Below are 14,107 nucleotides of genomic sequence, written 5' to 3'. Positions count from 1 at the left end.
TTCATTAATGAAAAGTGGAAGAAAGGTCACAGGGATATTTACTGAGGCCACAGAGGCCAAGACAGATAAATACAAAGACAAATAAATACAAATGCAAGGGCAGAAAGCCAAGAGACATAAAACCATCTGAGGAACAGGGTATATTTGGAATCTGTTAGCTCCACAGATATTATTTATACACATTTTGTTATCTTGTCAAATGAACCATGTAATCAGATAAAGGGCACCTTTACCACAAACTCACCAGCATATTATAATGGAATTAATAACATAAATTATGGCAGTGCATTAAGTCAGGACTTGAGTGTTACAGCCACTTTGGCTAAAAAGCCTGACTCCATCAATTTTAATCCAAGTTCCTTTAAAAAGTTGGCTGCTGCTCTGTGGCAGTCTGCCCAGGCCTTCTGCTCACTCAAGCAGTAGTTGAGGTCTGTTTGACAGAAGATGGCTAACCCAGTGTCCCAGCTGAATGCCCTGCTGGCATGTGCTTTTAACAAAGCGCTAACCAGATTACATGTAAGGAGATATTAATATTCTTTATTTTTATGATTTCTTGGAACTATCAAGTTTAGAAATAAACAAGTAGGATTCTGGGGCTCTGTGTACCTACCCCACAACCAGACACTACCTCCACAAATACAAGTTCTTTGCCATAGCCAAATAGTCTGTATTAAGTCTTCAAAAACAAGCATGTAATTTGTATCCATTATTTTAACTATTTGAATCTGTGGACATTTTGTGGGCACAATTTAGATGCCTACATTAGAAAAATGTGCCCTATATACTCCAATACCAGCATGTTGCAAAGTCCTAGATGGTGTCCTTAAACAATCTACAAGACAATAGAATGTAGTTGAAGAATCCATGTTTTGCAAATTAATCTTCATGACATGTGACACATTTGCCTTGCATTTATAGTGTATCTTGGTGCCATCTAGATCTTTTCATCTTCAAGGTGTTTTATAAACATTAACTAATCATCTGTTTACATGTGTAAAATCAACATGCTACTGCCATCTTGTTCTCAGAATGACCTGAGTCACTCCTGAAGGGGGTGATTTATTGAGTCTCCTCTGACTTGATTTGAGGGGATTAAGATTCTAGGGGCCAGATTTTCAAAGGTATCTTGGTCCCAAATGTTGCAGACAGATTGCAAAGTGAGTCAGGCACCTAACCTGCTTAGGCACTTTTGAACATCCCATTAGGAGCTTATTTACATCATTAGGTGCCTAAATACATTTGAAAATCTGGCCCCAGACTCCCACACCTTCCAGTAATTAGAAATATAATGGGTAGATGTTGGGATGTAATTGGGCAGTTTATTTCTTAATTTGGCTCTGGTAATTTTGAAGTCTCCTCTTGCAGGGAATGTCTTCACTGCAGAGTTAAACAGGGCTCTTACCCAGGTTTGAACCCTAACCCCCTACCATCCACCAGGGCTGCCCAGAGGATTCAGGGGGGCTGGGGCAAAGCAATTTCAGGGGCCCCTTCTATTAAAAAAGAAGTTGCAATACCATAGAATACTATTTTCTCGTGGGGGCCCCTGTGGGGCCCAGGGCCTGGGGCAAATTGCCCCACTTGCTGCCCTGCCATCCACACACAAAAACCTTTCCCTCAGTTTCCACCTGCTTTAAATCCCACCTGCTTAGCCAGCTGAGGGCAGAGCTCACAATGTTCTACATGACTGGGATACCCAGGTGAGGAAGGGCATGGGAGCAGATTGCTCTCCCCATGACCTGCTCTGGCTCTGTAACATCCAGGGGACGGATCTCCCAGCCTCCTCCATAGGGGGATCTGTCCCACTTCTTACTGCTGGGTTCGCTAATAGTACCTGAAAGAGCCATCAATAATTGAGGCGCTGTTACATACGGGAACTCTTAGAAGTTACAAAAACAAAGCAAGAGCACTTTGGTACTTCAGCTGTAGAGGAGGTGGGTGTGTAATGTGCACACACACAGCGCTATAGGGAGGAGACACAGACCAAAACTGGACAGACCCAACTGTCCAGGAGGCGCGCAAAGCGCTGTCCAGAGTACACAACTAGTTAACAACACACAACACACACTCACAGCTGTATTAGGCACTAATACACACCCACTCCACTCTGCAGCCCGCACTAATGCCCCGCGGAGCAGGGCACACAGGGCGCTGTACGAGGCTGGCGCAGAGCGAGTGGAGTTGCTGTTGCACAGCGCGAGCCGCCAGACAGGTGACTGCCTGAGCAGGGCCGGGACAGGACCCCACTGGCAGCGGGCACTGCTCCGGCAGGAGCGCCGGAGGGGAGCCAGGGCAGGATCCCTTGCTCCCAGCCAGGGCAGAGCGCGCGGGGCGGCGGCGCGGAAGGCAGTGCGCTCGCGGGACTGACCTGCCAGGCGTCTCTCGCGGACGTTTCTCCACAGTAAATCCCAGGCTTTGGCGGTGGAGTCCCGCAGCTGCTCGCTGAACGACCGCCGGAGCTGGGGCTTGGCACAGCCGCGCTTGCCGCTCATCATCGAGCCCCCCGCATCACCGCGGGCTCCCCGCGGCAGGTCCCGCTCCGCGCGCGCTGCGGCTCAGGCGTCCCGGGACGCGCGGCGGCGGCGGCGGCGGCAGCAGCGGGGCAGCCAGACACCGGGAGCTGCAGGCGGGGTGTGTGTCAGACCCGCCGCACGAGGCGTCCCCCCGCGTCACGGCAGCTCCGAGAGGCTCGGCTAACCTGTGCGCTTCTCCCCGCGGCTCGCCCCGCTCCCCCTCCCTGCGGGCGCCGAGCCGAGCCTGGCTCCTTGCGGCCCCGTTCGCGGAGCGCCCAGAGCACGGGCCAGATGGACAGCAACTTACCCCCCGCCCAACTCCCCTCCCAGCGCACCAGGGGCTCTGCGCTCTTCTTCCTCTCGCTGCCTTCCCGCCGGGCTGTCCCCGCAGCCACTTGTCGCCAGCCTCGGCGGCGAAGGGCAGATCGCTCCCGAAGCTTTGCACGCAGGTTTGCCCCGTCGGTGCGGGCCATTCCCGAGCCTGGCTGCTGCACGGCCACGCAGGGAGCCTTGCCCGGGCCGAAGCCTGGCAGAGACTTCCAAGCACCAGTCCCCGTCCGGCTCCTATGGTCCCAGTAAGAGCTGCAGGAACCGGCCCCATCTGAGAGCAGTTTTGGTCTTTACTATCGGAATTGATCAGCTGAAACACCTTCAGGATGTTCTGTTAATCAGTTACACACCCCGCCTAGGCCCTGAGCTCCCTCCCAGCATGGCCCCGCAGCTCTCTGCACTGCCTCAGCCCCACCACCGGAGCCCCCACCTGCTGGGATGCTAGTGTCAGGGAAACCCCCGCAACCATGTAATGGGGACCTGCCACCACTCCTTGCCACAGCAAGCTAACAGAAGGGAGGGCTCCCCTGCTATCTGCCAGGATTCAGCGTGGGGGGATCCCCACTTCCACCCCCAACAGAGGTGCCCGTTGTATGTGGGAGGGGGCTTCAGACAACCCCAGAGGAGAACTCACCCACCAACACCCCCACATAGCCATGATGGGATGGCACCAGCAAGGCATACCCCCCTTCATAAAGTGTCCTCTATTCCTTTCCTCCGGGGACCCCTCTATGCAGGAAATCATGCTCTAAGGCCCTTCCCCTACTCCCTAGGACCCATGCACCAAGGGGATGGGAGTGTCAGCCCTTCCCCCACTTTCCTAGACCCCTGCTTCAAAGAAAGGTTGGCAACAACTGTTCCCTTCTAGTCTGTGAGTGTAACAACTGCCTGGCATAGCTCAAATTTATTCCCCCCACCACCCTAGTGCCTTTTCCCTTCCCTTCTTCCCCATTCCCTTTCCTCCCCTCCTTCCACACCCCACTTTCAGGATAACCTCCTCCACAACCCTCACTCTGGCAGTCAATCCTTTGGCACACAGGGTGAGAGGGGGCTCACCTCCCTTGTCCCGGAGCAGTTTCAGGTCCTGGACCCCCTCAGACCAAACAGCCAGAAAATCAAGTGGCTGGGGGTTCCCCTGCCTCACAACACTGGCCAATGCTGCAGTCCCTTTCCTTCTCTGGCCCCTAGCAGAGAACCAGTGGCTGCCCATCTCCCAACTTCACTGGGAGCAGGGACAAAGCCCGAGGGAGATGGGCAGAAGGGGGTACCCATTAGGCTTTCTGAACCAATGTAAATAGTTCTTTTAGTTGCAACCTTTGTTAATTATGACTGTGTTGGAGAGTCTGAAGGAACTCAAATGTGAAATTGAAGAACTACTAACTGTGGTCATGTAACCTATCATTTAAATCAGCTTTTGAGGAAATGACTTGAGGATAGCTAATATGATACCAATTTGTAAAAAAGGCTCCAGAGGCGATCCTGGCAATTACAGGCCAGGATGGCTAACTTCAGTACTGGGCAAATTAAAGAACAGAATTTGTTGAGGAAGAGTCAACAAGGTTTTTGTAAAGAAAAATCATGCCTCACCCATCTACTAGAATTCTTTGGGGGGGTCAACAAGCATGTGAACCAGGGAGATCCAGTGGATAGTGTACTTAGATTTTCAGAAAGCCTTTGACAAGGTCCCTCATCAAAGGCTTTTAAGCAAAGTAAGATGTCATGGGATAAGAGGGAAGGTCCTCTCATGGTTAAAAGATAGGAAACAAAGGGTAGGAATAAATGGACAGTTTTCAGAATGGAGAGAGGTAAATAGTGGTGTCCCCTAGGGGTCTGTACTGGCACCAGTACTATTCAACATATTCATAAATGATCTGGAAAAGGGGGTAAACAGTAGGAGGGCAAAAATTGCAGATGATTAGGGTGACCAGATGTCCCGATTTTATAGGGACAGTCCTGATTTTGGGGGCTTTTTCTTATATAGGCACCCCACACCCCCTACCTGGTCACCCTAAGGATGATACAAAACTACCTAAGATAGTTAAGGCCAAAGCAGACTGCAAAGAGTTACAAAGGGATCTCACAAAACTGAATGACTGGGCAACAAAATGGCAGATGAAATTCAATGTTGATAAATGCAAAGTAATGCACATTGGCAAAGATAATCCGAACTATACATATAAAATAATGTGGTCTAAATTTTACCACTCAAGAAAGAGATCTGGGAGTCATTGTGGATAGTTCTCTGAAAACATCTACTCTATGTGCAGTGGCAGTAAAAAAAGCTAACAGAATATTGGAAATCATTAAGAAAGTGATAGCTAATAAGAGAAAATATATTACCTTTATATAAATCTCTGGTACACCCACATTTTGAATACTGCATGCAGATCTGGCTGTCAATCTCAAAAAAAATATATTGGAATTGGAAAAGGTACAGAAAAGGGCAACAAAAATGATGAGGTATGGAACAGCTTCCGTACAGGAGAGATTAATAAGACAGACTTTTCAGCTTGGAAAAGAGACGACTAAAGGGGCTTATGATAGAGGTGTATAAAATCATGAATGGTGTGGAGAAAGTAAATAATGAAGTGTTATTTACTCCTCATAACACAAGAACTAGGGGGTCACCAAATTAAATTAATAGGCAGCAGGTTTAAAACAAACAAAAGGAAGAATTTCTTCCCACAACGCACAGTCAACCTGTGGAACTCTTTGCCAGAGGAGGTTGTGAAGGCCAAGGCTATAACAGGGTTCAAAAAAGAGCTAGATACATTCATGGAGGATAGGTTCATCAATGGCTATTAGCTAGGATGAACATTGATGCAAAACCATGTTATGATGTGTCCCTAGCCTCTGTTTGCTAGAAGCTGGGAATGGGTGACAGGGGATGGATCACTTGATGATTACCTGTTCTGTTCATTCCCTCTGAAGCACCTGGCATTGGCCACTGTCGAAAGACAGGATGCTGGGCTAGATTGATCATTGGTTTGACCCAGTATGGCCATTCTTAAATTCTTATGTCTGTGTGTCAGTGCCAGCGCTTGAGTTAAAGTGAATGCCCTGCACTAGGAGCAGTGAAAGCTCACTAAAAGTGGGGTGGCACCGGTGTCCAAGCCATGGCACTGCCCCCACCACTCCTTGCCCCTGCAGCCCTGCCTCCCTTTCCCCCCGAGGCCCTGCTCTTGCACCACCTCTTCCCTCCTCCCCCATCGCTCGCCCTTATGGCCGGTATAAAGTGATGGGGCCCTGCCTGTTCCGGCACCCCTGCCTTGCACTGTACCAGGTACCTAGCTTGGTAAAAAGCTGTCACATTGAACATTAACAGAGATCCCTATGTAGTTTAAATCAAAACAGAACCTATTATATCAGCCTTACCCAGAGACCGGGGGTTAAAAGCAACAAACAGATGGAACCAGTGTTACTGCTCAATTAGTTTTAACAATCCAAGCATGATCTGTGCAGAAGCTTTTGCATAAGGTTGTTGTCTCAAAAAATAGTTGAGATTTGCCTGAATTCCTATCTGAGCTTTACAGTTTAATACAGTATTGCTCTGAAATAGTTTTTCCGTATTTTCCCCTATAATCCTGAGAGAACACAGTGTTTGTATAAGGTCCCTCTACTGCAGGGCCGGCTCCAGACACCAGCGAAGGAAGCAGGTGCCTGGGGAGGCCAATAGAAAGGGGCGGCACTCCATCCGTTATTGGGGCGGCACGTCCGGGTCTTCGGCGGCGAGTCCTTCACTCTCTCTCTTCTTCTTCAGTGGCACTTCGGCGGCAGCTCAAATGTTTTATGTTTTTGTTTTTTTTTCCCTTTGCCGCTTGGGGTGGCAAAAAAGCTGGAGCCGGCCCTGCTCTACTGTCAAGTCCCAAATTCATCAACAGTAATGGTAGAGCAGAGACAGAAGCCATACAGATTTTTGCAACTCCAAGCTCCCATGTGCCTCAACCTTGATTGGGAGACAGAAAGCCTCTAGGGAAGATGGATGCTTCTGCCTCTCTACCCATTTAATTTGTTTTCCTACTGATACTGCCAATAAGTGTGTGCTGTGTGTGATGTTTGCTTTGTGACCAGGGGTTCCTGTTCAGCAGGAACTAGACTGATATCAGCAATTCATTCCCCACAGAATACTGAACAGCCCTTCACAGGTCACTACGGACATGGGCTGGATTTGAAACCATAACCTTGATATGAAATGTTCTGTATCACTTTACCAATTTGTTGCTCCAAATACCCATTCAAGGCCCCCAAATATTGTTAATGGTTTTCCTCCCACATCATTTACATCTCATATCCTTTTATGTCCAGATGTCTTGTCTGTTACCAGTCCTCATTTCTTCAGCTTCTCTCTAAGGTGACCAAAAGGGGAGTATAGAGATGTTTGTATCCCATACCTTCACCACAATCTAGTCCTTGTTCTTTCAGCAGCTCCTCATAAATAAACTTGTGGGTTGTTTTACTGTTCAAAAAGCTAAATCAGGAGTTTATTGTAGTTCCACTTTAACCTTCTGACCAACAAAGCAAGCCTCAAACCCCAGCCCTTAATGAAGAGCTGTAAAAGAAATGGGGGGCCAGCACTCTGTGGAGGAGTTAGAGGGGGACAACAGGACACAAAAGGAGATTGTACGTAAGGGAAGGAAAGTGTTAAAATTCAGGGTTTGAAAAACCACTACGTCTTGGTGAGTCAGAAACTTTCCTGGAAGGAGAACAGGGCTTAATCAATCAGTTTCAGAAATATTTCAACTGTCCTTTTAAAATGTCAAATTAATCCGTCCAAAATGTTTCTAGCCCTTATGGTGTTAATGAAAACATCTTTATAAATGTTAATCAGAATTAAACCAATGCAGTGCTGTCTTCCTGGAGTTGTACTCCACCTTATAGCCTTCCATGAGCAGCAGCAGAATTAAACTAACAAGACTATTCCCAACTGTGTAGGGTGCAGGGAATCTGACAAGAATCACATCAGTTTCATGCTCCTGTGGCTCATGGGGGAGTGGAGAAGGAGGGAGATCAGCAGCAAAAGCAGATACCATGCTTGTATCAGGAGGGGGAAAAAAATGTGGATGAACTCTCCCATTCATTAGCCAGCATATTTAGATATTACCCTTTCAACGACCTAAAGAAGAGCTGTGTGGAGCTGGAAATCTTGTCTCTTTCTGTTTATTGGTCCAATAAAAGATATTACTTCACCCACCTTGTCCCTTTAATGAAAGTAGGCTGTCCAGTAATCTGATTGTCAAAAAGGGATTAATTTTGATAAATTTCACCTATATCAACAATTACTGTAAGGGCATGCTCCAAGAAGTGCATTTGTAACTGACAATTCATATGTCTATGTTTTTTCATTTCCTGTTATGATTTTAGTAAACATGAGTAGGAGGTAAAGTTTTGGTTAACCACCTTCTTAATTTTCAGCAGTAGACATTAGAATGAATGAGTAGACAACAGATCGATGCTAGTGCGTCTACAGCATAAAACACTTTTCATTATCCAAAACAAGACAGATAACCTAGCCAGAGAAAAAGGGGCACATTTTCCACTGAATCAGCATTTAAGCTGCTTGGTACTAGTCATTCCAAAATGGTTTAATTTGTGGTTATTCAATAAAAGTATGTGATGGGCAGAAAAGGAGAAAATCCCCAGCTTCCCCTAGAGTAGATTGAACTAGAACACAGTGATTTGGATTTGCTTATTGGTAATGAAACATACACAGGAATGAAACCTATTTCATTTTTTTTTTTTAACTTCCAGTCAGTCTTCACCCATGGCATGTAAAAGGTTGGGAGCAGAACCATGCTATAACTGCAACTCTGTTCTGCTGTGATTGTGGCACAAAAGACCTAATTTATGTATATAGCTATTTATAGTACCCCCAATCACCATGGTAATTAGATGCCAGGTAAATTAGCATGAGATGATAATCTGCCCTCAAACTAATAGTATTCTTTAAAAAAAAATGGTTACAGTTTCTGTTATGGAGCCTGAAGTCATTGAAGTCAGTTGCAAAACTCCCTTTGACAGCAAGTTCAGGCCCAATGAGTGGAAAATATGATAAAACTTTGGCTTGCTATTTGCAAGTTGCTGATAGAATAAAACAAAAGTAAAGCAGCTTTTTCTCTTTCATCTACTGTTTTGTTACTGTCACAGTCAAGCTGGAAGGGCATATTGAGTGGGGTCCCGCAGGGATTGGTTCTGTTCAACACCTTCATCAATAATTTAGATAATGGCATACAGAGTACACTTATAAAGTCTGTGGACATTTCCAAGTTGGGAGGGGTTGCAAGTGCTTTGGAGGATAGGATTAAAATTCAAAATGATCTGGACAAACTGGAAAGATGGTCTGAAGTAAATAGGACGGAATTCAATAAAGACAAATGCAATGTACTCCACTTAGGAAGGAACAATCAGTTGCACACATCAAAATGGGAAATGACTGCTTAGGAAGGAGTACTGCAGAAAGGGGGTCATAGTAGATCACAAGCTACATATGAGTCAACAATGTTGCAAAAAAAAAAAAAGTAAACATCATTCTGGGATGTATTAGAAGGAGTGTTGTAAGTAAGGCACAAAAAGTAATTCTTCCACTCTATTCCGAGCTGATTAAGTATCAACTGAAGTATTGTGTCCAGTTCTGGGTGCTACATTTCAGGAAAGATGTGGACAAATTGGAGAAAGTCCAGAGAAGAGCAAAAAAAAAAAAATATTAAAGGTCTAGAAAACATGACCTCTGAGGGAAGATTGAAGAATTTGAGTTTGTTTAGTCAGAGAAGAGAAGACTGAGATGAGACATGATAACAGTTTTCAAATACATAAAAGGTTGTTACAGTAAGGAGGGGAAAAAATGTTCTCCTTAACCTCTGAGGATAGAAGAGGCAATGGGCCTAAATTGCAGCAAGGGAAGTTTAGTTTGGACATTAGGAAAAACTTCCTAACTATCAGGGTGGTTAAGCAGTGGAATAAAATTGCCTAGGGCAGTTGTGGAATCTCCATCATTGGAGATTTTTAAGAGTAGGTTAGACAAACACCTGTCAGGGATGGTCTAGATAATACTTAGTCCTGCCATGAGTGCAGGGGACTGGACTAGATGACCTCTTGAAGTCCCTTCCAGTCCATCGATTCTATGATTCAAGTTCTGCCAACAGCTGAGTAAAGAATTAAATCTCATTCTACACATTGCCTCTTTGAGATAAAGGGGACTACTTGCGAAGTAAAGCACTATTCAACTTGAGTAAGGTAGAATAATCTGGTTCTAAATTTGTTCAGAAGTGGAGCACACCAACTCTTTTGCAAGGCTCCATCTCCCTCACTCCAACTCTTTTTTCCCTCTGGGAAATAAAGATATTCTTCTGTATATGGCATGAAACTGTGGCTCTCAGCCTTTCCAGACTACTGTACCCCTTTCAGGAGTCTGATTTGTCTTGCGTACCCCCAAGTTTCACCTCACTTAACAATTACTTGCTTACAAAATCAGACATAAAAATACAAAAGTGTCACAGCCCACTATTACTGAAAAAATGCTTACTTTCTCATTTTTACCATAGTTATAAAATAAATCAATTGGAATATAAATATTGTACTTACATTTCAGTGTATAGTATATAGAGCAGTATAAACAAGTCATATGAAATGTTAGTTTGTACTGACTTTGCTATTGCTTTTTATGTAACCTGCTGTAAAACTAGACAAATATCTAGATGAGTTGATATACCCCTGGAAGACCTCTGATTGCCCCTAGGGGTATGTGTATCACTGGCATAAAAGAATGGTCCAGGATCCTCCTTGAGAATGACCACATTGTAAGTGCAGGTCTAGAATCCAGTTACTATTATTAATTTGTATTACCATAGTGCCTTGGAGCCCTCATCATGGACTATAACTCCACTGTGCTAGGTGCTGTACAAACACAGAACAAAAAGATGGTCCCTGTCCCAAAGACCATACAATCTGAGGCCTGGTCTACACTACGACTTTAATTCAGATTTATCAGCTTTAATTCGAATTAACCCTGTAACCGTCCACACAACGACGCCATTTAATTCGATGTAAAGGGCCCTTTAAATCGATTTCTGTACTCCACCCCAACGAGCGGAGTAGCGCCAAAATCGATTTTAGCAATTCGAATTAGGGTTAGTGTGGCCGCAATTCGATGGTATTGGCCTCCGGGAGCTATCCCACAGTGCATCATTGTGACCGCTCTGGACAGCAATCCGAACTCGGATGCACTGGCCAGGTAGACAGGAAAAGCCCCGCGAACATTTGAACTTCATTTCCTGTTTGCCCAGCGTGGAGGGCACAGGTGACCACAGATACCTCATCAGCACAGGTAACCATGCAGGCTGATAATCGAAAAAGAGCACCAGCATGGACCGTGAGGGAGGTACTGGATCTGATCGCTGTATGGGGAGAGGATTCAGTGCTTGCAGAACTTCGTTCTAAAAGACGAAATGCAAAAACTTTTGAAAAAATTTCCAAGGGCATGATGGAGAGAGGCCACAATAGGGACTCTGAGCAGTGCCGCGTGAAGGTCAAGGAGCTCAGACAAGCCTATCAAAAAACAAAGGAGGCAAACGGTCGCTCCGGGTCAGAGCCGCGGACATGCCGCTACTACGCCGAGCTGCATGCAATTCTAGGGGGGGCTGCCACCACTACCCCACCTGTGTTCGTGGATTCTGGGTCGGGGATAGTCTCGACGCCTGAGGATTCTGCCGATGGGGTAGAGGAGGAGGAGGAGGAGGAGGATGAGCTTGCAGAGAGCACACAGCACTCCCTTCTCCCCAACAGCCAGGATCTTTTTATCACCCCGACTGAAGTACCCTCCCAAGCCTCCCAAGCCAGTACCCAAGACTCTGACCCCATGGAAGGGACCTCAGGTGAGTTTACCTTTTAAAATATAAAACTTGTTTTAAAAGCAAACGGTTTTTAATGATTACTTTGCCTGACTTTGCATTCGCGGTCAGTTCAGCTACTGGAAAAGTCTGTAGCTACTGGAAAAGTCTGTTAACGTGTATGGGGATGGAGCGGAAATCCTCCAGGGACATCTCAATGAAGCTCTCCTGGAGGTACTCCGAAAGCCTTGCCAGAAGGTTTCTGGGCAGTGCATCTTTATTCCCTCCTCCATGGTAGGACACTTGACCACGCCATGCTTGCAGCAAGTAATCTGGTATCATTGCCTGACAAAGCCTGGCAGCGTATGGTCCCGGTGTTTGCTGGCATTCAAGCAACATCCGTTCTTTATCTTGTTGTGTAATCCTCAGGAGAGTGATATCACTCCTGGTAACCTGGTTGAAATACGGGAACTTAATTAAGGGGACAGAGGTGGCCGTTCCTACTGGGCTGTTTGCCTGTGGCGGAAAATAAATCCTTCCCTGCAGTTAGCCAAGCGCAGATGGGAAATTGGCCCTGAGTTTTTCGCGTTTGGCTAGCAGGGATCTTCCCTGTTACCAGCCACGCGGTGGGGGGAGGGTACCGTGATCATCCCAGAGAATTCATGGATGGGGGGGGGTCGGCGGCGGGGGGGTGGGTAGTTTGGTGCCTGCAGGGATCTTCCTGCAGGGTTAGTTTGTTTTCTGGTGCTGCTGAATGTTAACAGAAAAACCGCAGCACTCTACTTGCCTGAAGGGGCCCAGACAAGCACCACCACACTGCCCCCCCCCCAACTGGCTGAGATTGGCCAGGCTTCTGCAGCACTCTACAAGCTATGCTTGGTATGTTGGAAAGCACGGACGGCGCTGAAGCTTACCATGGCCGCATGCAAGCCGAATTCTGTTGCCCAGACCTGTGATTGATCTCTAGCAGCAAAGCCACAGGCACTCAGCATTAAGAGGCAAAATGCGACCTTGCACAGAAATCACATGTGCTATGTAATGTGAACAGTGTTGGTCACCGTGAAAGAGTATAAGCATTGTTCTGCAAAATGTAGCTTTTAAAACAATTCTCTCTTTTTTCCCCTCCCTACAGCAGCTGCAAATTCCTCAAGCCTCCCTCCTCCATCCCGAAGGTTATCACAGATAAGGCGTCGTAAGAAGAAGACGCGGGAGGACATGTTTTCTGAAATTATGCAATCCAGCAGGAGTGACAGAGCTCATCTGAATGAGTGGAAGGAAACAGTTTCAAAGTATAGGAAAGAAGTCAGTGAACATGAGGACAGGAGGGACCAACGTGAGGAGAGGAGGGACCAACGTGAGGAGAGGAGAGACGATCGAGATGAGAGATGGCGGCAGGAAGACCAGAGGATGAAGGATGCAACGCTGGGGCTGCTCCGGCGTCTGGTGGAGGTTCAGGAACGGCTGCTGGAAAACAGACTGCCGCTTCAGCCCCTGTTCCACCCTCCCCCCTCCCCATGTTCCGTATCCTCCTCACCCAGACGTGTAAGAACGCGGGGGGGGAGGCTCCGTACACCTTCCCATTCCACCCCAGTAGACAGCCCAAGCAAAAGGCTGTCATTTTTTTAACCTTTTCTTTGTGGCTTTTTCCTTCCCAGCAATCCTCCTCCCAAATACCACCCGGGTTCCCTCCCTCTTTTTCTAATCTATTAATAAAGAATAAATGATTTTTAAATGATAGTGACTTTATTTGGTTTGAAAGAAAGCTGGGAGAAGGGGCAGGGTGGGTTCCTTACAGAAAATCAGTCAGTAAAGGGGGAGGGTATTCATGAAGGAGAAACAAACAGATATTTCACACGGTAGCCTGGCCAGCCATGAAACTGGTTTTCAAAGCTTCTCTGATGCACAGCGCTTCATGGTGTGATCTTCTAATCGCCCTGGTGTCTGGCTGCGCGTAATCAGCAGCCAGGCGATTTGCCTCAGCCTCCCACCCCGCCATAAAGGTCTCCCCCTTACTTTCACAGAGATTGTGGAGCACACAGCAAGCAGAAATAACAATGGGGAGATTTCTTTGGCTGAGGTCAGAGCGAGTCAATAATGAACGCCAGCGGCCTTTTAAACGGCCAAATGCACATTCTACCACCATTCTGCACTTGCTTAGCCTGTAGTTAAACAGCTCCTGACTCCTGTCCAGGCTGCCTGTGTATGGCTTCATAAGCCATGGCATTAAGGGGTAGGCTGGGTCCCCAAGAATAACTATGGGCATTTCAACATCCCCAACGGTTATTTTCTGGTCCGGAAAGTAAGTCCCTTGCTGCAGCCCTTTAAACAGAGTAGTGTTCCTGAAGACGCGAGCGTCATGAACCCTTCCCGCCCAGCCCGCGTTGATGTTGGTGAAACGTCCCTTGTGATCCACAAGTGCTTGCAGCACCATTGAAAAGTACCCCT

The 14,107-nt window shown here is 46.8% G+C and overlaps 1 protein-coding gene across 5 annotated transcripts in view; it reads right to left on the bottom strand.

The window, feature by feature from the left end:
• Positions 1-14,107, bottom strand: part of STARD13 (StAR related lipid transfer domain containing 13) — a 457,620-nt gene that overhangs the window by 204,148 nt on the left and 239,365 nt on the right. Inside the window, exon 1 of one of the 5 annotated variants that reach the window (XM_034758641.1) lies at positions 2,366-2,497. The exons of the other annotated variants lie outside the window; for them this stretch is intronic. Coding sequence (XP_034614532.1) covers positions 2,366-2,492 — 127 coding nt within the window. The 5' untranslated portion in view covers positions 2,493-2,497. Of the gene's footprint in view, positions 1-2,365; positions 2,498-14,107 lie in introns of those variants that run through there. 5 annotated transcript variants of the gene reach the window in all.

This window comes from Trachemys scripta, chromosome 1, assembly GCF_013100865.1.
Source record: "Trachemys scripta elegans isolate TJP31775 chromosome 1, CAS_Tse_1.0, whole genome shotgun sequence".
NCBI classification, from domain to species: Eukaryota; Metazoa; Chordata; order Testudines; family Emydidae; genus Trachemys; species Trachemys scripta.
The sequence above is the reverse complement of the archived record's forward strand: the minus strand, read 5'-3'. Positions and strand labels throughout refer to the sequence as shown.